This window comes from Bos mutus, chromosome 9, assembly GCF_027580195.1.
Source record: "Bos mutus isolate GX-2022 chromosome 9, NWIPB_WYAK_1.1, whole genome shotgun sequence".
Classification (NCBI taxonomy): Eukaryota; Metazoa; Chordata; class Mammalia; order Artiodactyla; family Bovidae; genus Bos; species Bos mutus.
Window position 1 is genome coordinate 90,824,323 of NC_091625.1, and position 12,701 is coordinate 90,837,023.

At 41.1% G+C, this 12,701-nt stretch overlaps 1 protein-coding gene across 4 annotated transcripts in view; it reads right to left on the reverse strand.

The window, feature by feature from the left end:
• Positions 1 to 12,701, reverse strand: part of CNKSR3 (CNKSR family member 3) — a 106,136-nt gene that overhangs the window by 30,181 nt on the left and 63,254 nt on the right. For 3 of the 4 annotated variants that reach the window (XM_070376899.1, XM_070376896.1, XM_070376897.1), the window contains exons 2-4: positions 11,414 to 11,577; positions 2,917 to 3,119; positions 2,376 to 2,463 (exon numbers count right to left, since the gene is read on the reverse strand). In XM_070376899.1, coding sequence (XP_070233000.1) covers positions 2,376 to 2,463; positions 2,917 to 3,119; positions 11,414 to 11,577 — 455 coding nt within the window. Of the gene's footprint in view, positions 1 to 2,375; positions 2,464 to 2,916; positions 3,120 to 11,397; positions 11,578 to 12,701 lie in introns of those variants that run through there. The other variant, XM_070376898.1, reaches the window with a different exon arrangement.

A 12,701-nucleotide genomic window follows, 5' to 3' on the forward strand; every position in this document is an offset into this window, starting at 1 on the left:
AATGACAAAATGTTTTCTTGTCTTTAGCTTGACTCATACATCATTCTCTCTCCACTTTTCTCCCTGCCAAAGTAAACCCAACTTTTCTTCCAAATTTCCCACTGTATTTAGATATTTCTTTGTATATAGGTTTTCAGATGTATATGTGTATTACAAATACACATACATTTTAAAATGTGTCTTCATATTACACTTTCTTCCTCCTTTGTTCTTATTCCACAATAAATTGTAGAAATTGAAGCAAATCATCTGGTAAGGTAATTGTTAGTATTCCCAATTAACAGATGGGAAAATTGAGGTTCATAAGTTTTAAGTGAATTGTCCAAAGTCCCAGGGCTAATTAATGGTAGAGGGAGAATTTGAACTCACAGCTATCTATCTCTGAAGCATATGCTCAATGAGTACCAATGGGAAAACAAAATAAACACAAAAACAATACCTCTTGTGTCCCTTAAGTCTGGGTTAAATTTTTCATGTTAAGAAGTAAATTCTCATCAGCTTATTTGTCAAAAGCATTATCTCATTCATTTCAACACACATTTAGAAAGCGCCAATAATCATGGACCAGGCATCACATGGCCCCAGTGAACAAGGCCAAATGCAATGAGTGGGTACCCTTCTGAACAGGATCTGTACCCCTGGGCACCCTCCACCAGAAATGCCAGGACATGATGGCTACATAATGAATACAGCATGACTGGTATCCGATTTTTTGTCAAAATTACTTTATACACCATAAAGAAAGAGCTGAAACTCAGCATCTCTCTATTGCTCTGGGCACTTTTCTAAAAACATGGCCTCAAAAGCATATGATGAAGTCACACATGCCTCAGGTTCAAGGGCCGCTCAGGACTGGACCCGAAACAACAGCCAAACTTCACTCTTCGTGTTCCAGGAACAGTCAGAAAGCACATGGCTTTTCAGAACTGCATCATTTTATGGCGTGGTTGGAACTGAGGAAAGGATGTTCTTTACTCTGCCAAATCAGCAGTGAGAACAAACGTGCAATCTCAGAATATCTGAACCAAGTGGGACATGAAAAAAGAACAAGCTCTTCCTTACATTTTTATGGCTTCAACTCAATTTAAGAATAATTTCACAAGAGTCTGCTACGTGCCAGTTAATATCTTCCTGGCCTTCACTAAGGTTTGAAAGTCTGGCCAATGAATGGTGCATGAAACGTGTCACTTCCAAACCAGATCATCTGTCAGTGTGAAAATCACCCAGGTTCTCTGTCCCTCTGCCTTGGGGAAAAACAACGTGAGATTCTGTCAGCCTACATCCTGAAGTGAGGAGAGCTGAAGCAGATCTCCCAGCTGACCCATATACACGTAGATAATCCAGGAATAAGTTGCTGAGGAGTGAGGGATGCTTGTTACTGCATCATCAATGACTGGTAAATCCAGCTACCACAGCTCAAACCAAAAAGAAAATTAAGAAGCAGATACAATAACACTGCAGATGGTGACTGCAGCCATGAAATTAAAAGATGCTTACTCCTTGGAAGGAAGTTATGACCAATCTAGATAGCATATTCAAAAGCAGAGACATTACTTGCCAACAAAGGTCCATCTAGTCAAGGCTGTGGTTTTTCCAGTGGTCATGTATGGATGTGAGAGTTGGACTGTGAAGAAAGCTGAGCACCAAAGAATTGATGCTTTTGAACTGTGGTGTTGGAGAAGACTCTTGAGAGTCCCTTGGACTACAAGGAGATCCAACCAGTCCATTCTGAAGGAGATCAGCCCTGGGATTTCTTTGGAAGGAATGGTGCTAAAGCTGAAACTCCAGTACTTTGGCCACCTCATGTGAAGAGTTGACTCATTGGAAAAGACTCTGATGCTGGGAGGGATTGGGGGCAGGAGGAGAAGGGGACGACAGAGGATGAGATGGCTGGATGGCATCACCGACTCAATGGACGTGAGTCTGAGTGAACTCCAGGCGTTGGTGATGGACAGGGAGGCCTGGCGTGCTGCGATTCATGGGGTCACAGAGTCGGACACGACTGAGCGACTGAACTGAACTGAACTGAACAATAACATACTCAGACCAAAGATTAGGGTGAAATGTTGTTACTCCAGAATTTCTATTTTTTAAAAATTTAGTGTTCTAACATTTTAGAGAAAGCACAGGCTTATTAGGTCAACTATTTTGAAACAAAAGAAGGCAATCTTTGATGTAAAGGCCACTGGTCATTCTTTACAGAAACTATCTGTATAACACATCTAATTTAAAGCCTTTCATCTCTCCCTAGCTCTGATGGGGAATAGTGGGGAAGAAGGAGAGAAATACAGACTGGTATTTCATACCTGAATGTAAATCCTTTGAAGAAAAGGGAAAAGGAAAAAACTTTTAGAAAACAACAGTGATGCACTGACCTTCTGGACTGTAGTGGTCAGGTCCAAGCAAAGCTGAATAATTTTATTCTTCGTCACTGAGAAATCAGTGATCCCTGTAAATGGAGCCCTAGAAAGCAATAAAAATTCTCTTTAAAAAAAAAGTGAAAACACTGAAGCCACCAGGATCCCACACCGTGTATTAACAACCACAATATACAACAAGCCAGTTTAAATTGTTATGTAAGTTTCCTCCTAAGTAACACACAATATAGGAATCTGAATAGCAAAGAGACAGAGAAGTTCTAGATTAAAACCCAACCAAAAATGAGCCAAGGGAATGAACATCCCTTCAAAAGTCAACTAATAGCCTTCATGGAACCAGATAATCAGTAACGTTTAACCTCAGTAAAGCTCAAGTCTTCTCTAAGCTGAGGTTAATCTGTTCCTGCTACTCACCTTCTCCAGAACTTCCAAAGGGACCCTAAAATGGACCACTGACCCTGAACTCCTGAGGCAAAGGACAGACTTCTACGTGCCTCAGACCTCCTTTCACAGGACAGTAAAGCACACCATCACTTACCTGTCTAGCCAAGCTAACAAGGCCTTGGCAGCACCTATGAGCTCCACCACAGAAGTCAGGAACTCATTGGGGGGCTTGTGGGAGGTGTTCCCATCATAAGCTGGACTTTTCCTCCTGCTGCTTATGTAATTCTGTAAATTGTGGGAGGACGCTCGCAGTTTCAAAACCAAGTTCTTCATATTGTCAGTTTCAAGGCCATAATTCTGGAAAACAAAATCAAAGGGAAAAATTCAAAACAATCAACAACGTCCAAACTCTCATAATAACTCAAAACCCACTGAGTCACTTGAACAACTCCTATGTCAGCCACAAAACCCTACATGATTTACTCGCAGTATTGATCTCACCCACATGAGCCACACCAGCCTTCCCTCCGTTACTTCCATAGCCTACTCTTGCCTCAGGAACTTTATTCTCGATAGTTTCTCTTCCCAAAATGCTTCCCCCACAAATTTTGTCAAAGACAGCTCTTTCTTATCACTTCCATCTTGTGTGTTCAGTTGCTTAGTCATATCCAACTCTTGGTAACCCCATGGACTGTAGCCTGCCAGGCTCCTCTATCCATGGGATTCCCAGGCAAGAATACTGGAGTGAATTGTCATTTCCTTATCCAGGGAATCTTCCAGACCCAGGGATGAAACCTACATCTCCTAAGCATCCCCTGCACTGCAGGCGGATTCTTTACCACTAAGCCACCAGGGAAGGCCATTAACATCCTAATTAGCTCAAATATGCCCTCCTCTTCAAAGCTTCCAGGACCATCTAGAGCAGGTTCTCAACCTGGACCCTACTGACATTTAAAATCTAATAATTCTCTGCTTGGATGGTAAGGTAGGATTCCTATAGCCATAGAATGTTTAGCTGGCTTCCACTTGTTAAAATCGGTAGTATCCCTTCTCCAGTTGTGACAAACAAAAATGTCTCCAGATATTGCCAAGTTTCTCCTGAGGTCACTCTCTAGCCCATCACCTCTCCGTCATCTCTAGACCACCTTGTTCACTGTCTTCCTCACTGATACATGGTCCACCAGAGCTTGGCTCTGCATACATCCCTCAGAACTGCTCTTCCAGGACAGCAGACATAAAGCAGTCAGTGAGTAGATAAATGTCCATCAAATGAAACTCACGCAGAAACACAGCAGCACTGTCGAAACACCAGTTCACCTGAAAGGTCATTTCTGTCCCATGAGCTTCTAATCTCTGTTCCCTCTGAACAACGTTCAACCTATGTGGGTGCTTTTAAAAAATTCATTGTGTATGACAATATTGCCCTAGACTACTCCTTTCTCTGCAAGGAGATCAAACCAGTCCACCCTCAAGGAAATCAACCCTGCCTATTCATTGGAAGGACTGTCGCTGAAGCTGAAGCTCCAATACTTTGGCCACGTGATGCAAAGAGCCGACTCATTGGAATCTAATGCTGGGAAAGATTGAAGGCAAAAGGAGAAGGGCACGGCAGAGGATGAGACGGTTGGATGGCATCACCGACTCAATGGACATGAATCTGAGAAAACTCCTGGAGACAGTGATGGACAGGAAAGCCTGGCATGCGGTAGTCCATGGAGTCGCAAAGAGCTGGATAAGACTGCGTGACTGAACAACTCCCTTCCAGATAAAGAACAAATCCCAAGAAACAACATGAAATTTGAGACAACCTTAGGGGGGAGGGATGAATTTCAGTATTTCATGTACATGTCCTAAATTGGTGTTCCATCACTCTTTAACAAAAATAAATAAATAAATATCTCTGGGGTATATTAAACTATGTCAATAGCATCCCGAAGCAAGAATGTGGTACCATGTAAAATTTGGTCATAATATATGGCCAACACTATCGAACATGTTATGCCAGAAACTGGGCTAAGTGCTTGGCAAACATTATCACAGGCAAACAGCTTATGAAGGTGGAAGTGGTATTATCTATATTCTGCAGGTAAGCAGACTGTGGCACAGGGACATTAAATAAATTCTCCGAAGTTACACAGCTAATCCGTGGAGGCGGTAGAATCTAACCAAGGTGATCTGCATCAAGGTACAAGCTTTGGATCCCAAAGCCATATATCCCCACTTCCATACCCCCTGTCCAAGAAAGGGCAAAGTGATGAGACAGAAAACAGGATGGATACGGGACAAGGAAAAAGAAGAGTGGCCAGTCACCCCGGATCCAGCCCAAACTTAACCTCTCTGAGTTCTATCCTGACCCGCTCCATTCCCTGTGATACGTTAGAAGCTTCCTTGACAGGCTTCGGCCGTCCGGAACCTCACCCTTCTGGAAGGCCAGCAGATTTTCTTTGGATCTAACTGCTGCTTCTGTCCCCCCTGCATCTAGCCTGTCTTTTCGCCCCTCCTCTGTTACCGCCTTCATTTCTTTTTTTTTTCCACTTTTTTATTTTTTAAATTATGAAAGCATGACAACATTTACAGGAGACTTGGAAAACACAGAACAAAGTTACATATAGTTCCTCTATATATTATGATTATATTTTAAGTAGTAAAATAAGATTTTTTTAGTTGGAGTTTCAATTTCAAAGTCTCAAAAATTAATAGAATTAATATACTGAAAAGTAGAAGGATATAGTAGACCTGAAAAGCAACATGAACCAATTCAACATAATTAAGATTTATACAATTTTCACACAACAGTAGGATACAAATTCCATTCTAGCTACCATAGACTATAAACTAGGAGACAGACACTGGAACATATCCAGGGACATTAAATAAGGTACAAAAAGTTCACGGTCTTAAGGTATTGAAATTATACAGTCTTTTTCTCTTACAGCCCCCATTTCTAATGTCTCCGGGAGGGGTGAGCAATGGCTCCAAGATACATAAAGTATAAATATACCAGGGAGTCTGTGAGAACTTTTTCTTTTGGCAAAATGAGCAATAGCAAATAGTAACAGTAACAAAAGACAATACCCTGAATGAAAACATTTCTAACTCTAATTAGATTTTATGTGAAGTTTAAATTTATGTGGCATCTTACTTCTTAGTAAAATTTTTTAAAAAATTTTAATTTAGATAGAGGGAATTCCCTGGTGGTCCAGTAATTAGAACTCCATGCTCCCACTATAGGGAGCATGGGCTCAATCCCTGGTCAGGGAACTAAGATAAGATTCTGCATGCCACACAGCGCAGCCAAAAAAAAATAAAAGAATTTAGATAGAAAAAAATTCAGAACAAATATAAAGACAAAAACTCTTCAGCTGCATTAACTGAAAACTCTTTGCAAGTTTTTACAAAAATCTAAATTTCGTAACAAAAATGAGTCTTCTGTATCAACAGGAATGTTCCATCTAAACCTTACATTCATCCATTCTTTTTTTTCACTGTCATTTTCTGGAAACCAAAACATGGCATCATCCTTTAATAGAGAAGACGGAAATAAAAACATGGATTTTCACCATGGCTTTTGAAATTTAGAGAATCAAAGACTCACAACTGAATGGATAAATAGCCACCTGACGCAGCCTGTTTGAAGGACCTGTGACTATGATCAAAAGGAACTGTTCCCTTATTCAGTTAATTACTCAGCCTGCCAACTTATGGCAGGAGTTCTGAACTAAGAGCAGGAAGCTCAGCTTTCTATGGCTAGTGTCACCATGAATTACTTGGAACCTTTATTACTGTACAGTATTTATTACTGTACAGCATTTATTTCTTTAATTCAAAGAGGATTAAATGCATTTTAGTGTTACAGAAAATTTTAAACCTCCATCTTCTATTAAGCAACCACTTTTAATATTAAAGGAGGAATGTAGCTTGTTAACTGGTTCTTTTCATTTCCACTGAGATGAAAATTTTTTTTCATTTCCCACAAATCATGGGACTAGAAGGATGAACAGATGTAGTATGACAGATTATAATTCTATTTTTAAGGTACTTTAGATATTTTAATAGGCTTTATTAAGGTATACTTTATGATGCATAATATTTACTAATCTTAAATGCACAACACAGTCACTTTTAACAAATGTATGTTGTCACATAAGCACCATCACAATGACAATTATAGAACACTTGCATCACTCCCAAACATCCTTCACACCACTTTACACTTTCCCTAACCCCTCGTCCCCAGCAACTTCTGATGTTCTTCCTGTCAGTCACTATAGTTCTGCTTTTTTTACATAGATTATGATTTTAAGAAGCAGTAAAGAAGGAACAAAGGAAGAAAGGAAAATGCCTTCCCCTTCCACCCTATTCCACAATAAGAAAACAAGAAACTGATTATATTAGTTCCAAAGAACTACTGTAGAAACATAATCAGGAAAGGATTATTGACTTAAGTGCCCCACAATGAGAGTAAATGAATAATTTCCCAGACCAGATTTGATCATTTTCACTAACCTTTTCCTTAACGTCTGTCTCCTTCAGAAACTGCTTAACTGAAGATAAGGTATCGAGAAGGTACAAACTAAGAAATGAAATGAATCTCCAAAAATTTAGACATGTACTAAAAACTTTCCACCAAGATCCCACTTCATTAGAGGCTATCCATCAGGGGTCATTTCATGGTCTGGCCAGAGAAACAATAGATGAGACAGGGGGAAAGAGGCAGTTTGCTCTTCTGGTGTCATTAATTGCACACATTTTCGCTATGGACAAATCTTGCACATCTTCTCTTCTACTTTCTTTTCCCATTCATAAGCAAGACCAAGGTAAACACAACAGCCAGCAAAGATTCCTCTTCTTGAGTGATTTCTCCCACAAAAAGGATATTTGGTGGGAGGGCGGGCGGTAATTCTCTGGTGGTCCAGTGGTTAAGAATCCACTTTGCAATGCAGGGGACGTGGGTTCAATCCCTGGTTGGGGAACTAGCCTCCCACGTCTCAGAGCAATTAATTAAGCCCACTCGCCACAACTAGAGTCCATGCACCCCAGTGAAAGATCCTACATGACACAAGAATCCTGCATGCCGCAACTAAGACCCCACGCACCAAAGAAATGAATACATATTGAAGCTTTAAAACATTGTTTTAAACTGTTTTGCTGAATGGTAAATGATGAATAATGGGTCATCTCTGGGGTACACAAGTGCACAGAAGCCCCTTGGGCAGGTAGACACATCACAGGTATTTCGTTTTAAGCACATATGTAGATGGCATCACTTGATATGTGTATGAATTCCAACTCTGTTCACTTTCCTCAGCCTACTCCAACCTTAAAAATATATCTGTCCCTCTCTTGGTCTTCAGGAAACTAGGGTCTGGTTGATCTGGAAAGGAAATGGGTTTTACAGTTATATTAGTACCTTCTTATTCTTCATCCCACCCTAGAGACGAATGCTGTCCAACAGAACCTTCTGCAATGATGAAAATGTTCTCCGGCTGCACTGTCCAAATATGGTAGCCACTGGCCACAAGTACCTACTGAGCACTTGGAATGTAGCTGTGCGACTGAGCAACTGAATTTTACTCTTCCGTTTTAATTCATTTTCATTTAAACGGTCACATGTAGCAGCTACTGGACAAAAGCAGTTCTACAGCCTGTCCCAGTCACCCCCTGCCCCAGATAAGAGGGAGAAAAACTGGATTCTGAACTCAGTCCTGAGAAGTGGTCTTGGTTCTGCCTCAGAAAACAAGTCTCTCTCCTAAGCCACTCTAGCCAGCTAAGGCCAGTGTTCACAAAAGGGAGTTCCCCTTGTTCTGTATCCAGAACCAGAACCAGTGGCCCATCTGTTTGCTGGTTTTGGGATCTTAATAGCAGTTCCTTACTTTAGGTTCAATAGATTCTATCTGCCCTTTTCTTTCCAAAACTTTCCAGTGTTTTTGTTTTTTCCTCCCTCTCTTGCTTCTAATTCTACTCATTTCCTGTCCATCATAAAATCAACATCCACTAAACTGTTTACATAGAAATGTCTCTCATAATACCAGGGACAATTGCAAATACATATTAACTGTCCCAGGGATGGACTAGTTAAGGCAAAGAAGTTATTTAAATATACACTTATTAAATATACTCTTGTTTAAATATACAAAGATCTATATGGTGTAAATGGATTAAACATGGTATTGATATAATAAATAGATGTATTATAATAAGAATATTTTAAAAGGAGATTATAGCCAGGCTAAAGATATTTTACTGAATGCTCGAAAACCCTCCCTGACTCAAAATAGGCACATTCATTTAAGACCCTTCCATGACCCTCCTGTCAAATGCATTCACTGGCACTCTGCTACACGAAACATGCCCAGAAAGAGTCTGAGGTCAAAACTTTGTCTACAAAGGAAATTAGAAGGAAATTGTAGGAGATAAAACACAGCTTTAGGTTCTGGCATTTCTCCAGCTTTGTTCACTTTAGTCTAATATTTTAAGAGGTAGAGAAGGGAGGGGAAGCAGAGAGGCAGCTGTTATGTTAATTATCCTGCTTGACATCCACAATGTGCCTGTAGTCCATCCTGCCTCCTCTCCTTCCATCTTGTGGATTTCAAAGTAATTTACCTGCCCTCCAAGCCCTACCGCAAAGCCAAAGAGATGATCTGAAACAGCAGAAAAAGACCAAAAAGCAATGTTCCCAGAAAGCGCAACATGAGTAAACTCAAACATGTCTTACTGGATGAAACACGTAAGTTTTAATCATAAACAGGACTAGGACATCTTCTGGGCAGCGCAAAACACCTACGTGTTACTACACAGCTAAATGCTGGTTCTGCTGCCGTACTCTGTGGGGCAGGGAGGAAGTCTCCCCGACCCCGAACTCCCGCCCCCATCCCTCTGACCTCTCTTTGCCCAGATACACATGATCCTGTGTGATGGGCAGCTGTGTCTAAAAGCTCGCACCAGGCTCTAGAGAAGCAGACTGGCATGCTAGTACGGAGGATGGACACCTTGATCGAGCTGCTCAGCACTGTCCTGGGGCCATGGCCACTTCCAGAACCAAGCCAGAAGGCCATGTAGCAGCTGGACCCATCCAGGAAGAACCAGGCTACTTTCCCCAGGGATTGAAGTCAAAGACAATCTCCCTGCTGCTCCTGACGCAGCCCCACGCATGAAGCCCCCAAGATGTGAGGACCACAGGGGGGCCCACCTTGGGGTGGATTGACTCCCTGATTGGTGGATGCTGGACAGGTCACCGGCTGAAGAAGGGAGGCTGGGGCCCATCTCCTACTGAGGCTCCAAACGGGAAATTGATCACCCCTGTCCCATATGCCCTCAGCAAAAACCTCCTCACTCTGCTGCTACAGAGTGTAGGCTTTCACATCTAAGGGAGTGTCACTGCACAAATGGGGAAAACAGACACTGCGGTCTCCCTGGAGGTCACAGAGCCAAGAGTGTGCAGCAGAGCCTGGATTAAAATGCAAAACCCTGCCTCCCAGGCCAGCGCTCACACCACTTGGCCACAGCGTGTCCCTGGTGGCAGCTCATTCATCAACCACAATTTCCCCCGTTACTTTCCTAAACAAGTGTAGGGCATCTCAGAGCAGAAGACAAGGCTCTGTCCATTTTAAGAAGAACACGCAGAATGCAGCAAGTGTTATGTAATCAACGGGACGCGGACTGCCAATGGCAAGCAATAGGCAGCACATTTTTTCCCACCATTCTCAGTGATGTAATTGTATATGCCCTTGGCTCAGGTTCACAGCAGAGCAGTCCGAATGCTGCCGACTTTGTCCAAAGCAAGACAGTTAAGGAAATGGCATCCTTTGCATGGCACCACAATTGACGTGGATCCCACCCTATGCCAGCCAGTTTATAAGCACGATGCCCTTGGAGGTGGTTTTAGCCCACGCCTAAAAGAGCTATAAATACTCGCCACATCACAGATGCAATGAAGAGTCAGAACCTGGCCAGATTTAACTCACTCATGTTCAAGCCAAAACTCAGTCAACTGCGAAATGTAACTAAGTTCACATTTCTTTTTCCCCATCCAGCTGCCATTTCATAGGCTGAATATTTCAAGCACCAGCATCAGTTATTAAACTATCAAAAATATCTGTAAAATATAAAAATGATTTTTACGTAACAAAAACAGACCAAAAAAATCAAACCCCATTTGTCATTTCAATGGAGAAGATGACATGTTCATTCAGGACCATCTTCATCTTTTTATTCTTTATAAAAGATAGGAAAATAAAATGAATACAGAATTTTTTCCATAAAAGGAAAACGTTTTCTGTAAAGGCCAAGAGAGCAAATATTTTCAGCTTTAAGTGGATACACTGTTCCTGAAACAACTACCCAACTCTACCACAGTAACATAAAAGTAGTCACAGATAACACTTAAATGAATGGGCATGGCTGTGTCCCAATAAAACTTTATTTACAAAAATAGACAGCAGGCCAGATTGAAGGTTCAGGCTATTGTTTGCCAGCTCTTCCTAGAAAATTATTTCTTTTCTTCCCTTCTGATATTATCTTCAGCTCATGCTCTACTTCAGCGGATCATTAAGAAAATGATGACAAGCAAGATAGCAAAACCAAGGAGACTTAAAAGGTGAGACCCTTAAAAAACCATCATCGCAGTACAGATCACCTTTTCCTGAACTAACCAGTGCACAGAGAAGGTCGACAGCCTCCAGCACAAGTTCCTGGTGTCCAATGCGTGTGACACCCAGCTCCTCGAGATCCTGGTGGGAAATCTGTAGCAGCTGCTCTCCGTTAATCTTCTCTCGTTCAAACTTGTGGACATACTGCTGCAGGCAATCATCTAAGCCTACCGAGAAAGCAAAACAATCCATTATTGTCACTTTGTTCCCTTACTCCAAAAAATGCCCACATTTAAATCAACCTCAGGAATCACCGGTTATGCTCCACTATTTGATGGTCCACACAATCAAGTGTGCTCTCATCTTCTTAAACAAGTTTTAAATCTAAATTTTAAATTTAAATCACAGCTTAAATTTCCAGATGGATCCCACAATTTTGACAGTTATCTTTCCATTCCCTTCTAGCTAGAAGAATAAACACTAACCCCTGGTGGTTTGAAAAGCTAGTTATCTGTGCTACACATACATTTGTCTGTTGGCTAAGCAGTCTTTCTCTGGAACATCAGCCCTCCCCCAGCCCATGTGATTCCAGTGGACATGCCAATGAAGATGCTCTGCCACAGTGATTGGCCACACTATTCTATCCACCAGACAGTAATAGGTTCAGGGATGAACATGTGATTCAAGCAGAACCAATCAAAATCTCCCCTAAGATTTGATATGTGAACAAACGAAGACAAAGTCTCTCTCTTCTTTTCCAATTAGAAGTCATAAAGATACAGTCTTAGGGATTTTGGGAGTCACTTTTCTGATTTTTTTTTTTTTTTTAATAAATCCATTTGAGGCAAAGAAGATACCCCAGTAATATCCTACGTGTCCCTGGATCTAATCCTGTTTAAAGATACTTCTAACCCCAGAATATTTTTACTTATATCAAAATAAATTTCCGTTTTAGCTTAAGCTTATCTGTGTTGAATTTCTGTCCCTTGCAAATGAAAAGTTCTGATGAATACAGAACCCAGAGGAGAAGCTTTCAGGAGTGGAGCCAGACAAAGACAATGTTCAATGGGTTCACTTATGGGAATTTTTCCAGGTCAAATACTATGGCCAACAGGGCTGTATTTTAATATTCTTATACAATGATTGAAATAGGTAAGCCCAATAGAACTTGGGATTCTTTATTCCTTTATAGAGAACTCTCTTGTCAATATGTTTTAATGGTTTTACTAGCATATTTCACTCTAAATCAGTTTATCTATTCAAGCCTAATAAAAGCCACCTGAGTGTTTTAAAAGACTAGATTTATATAAATTCAATCCCACACAAAGGAGGAAAACTCAATTTAACCTGA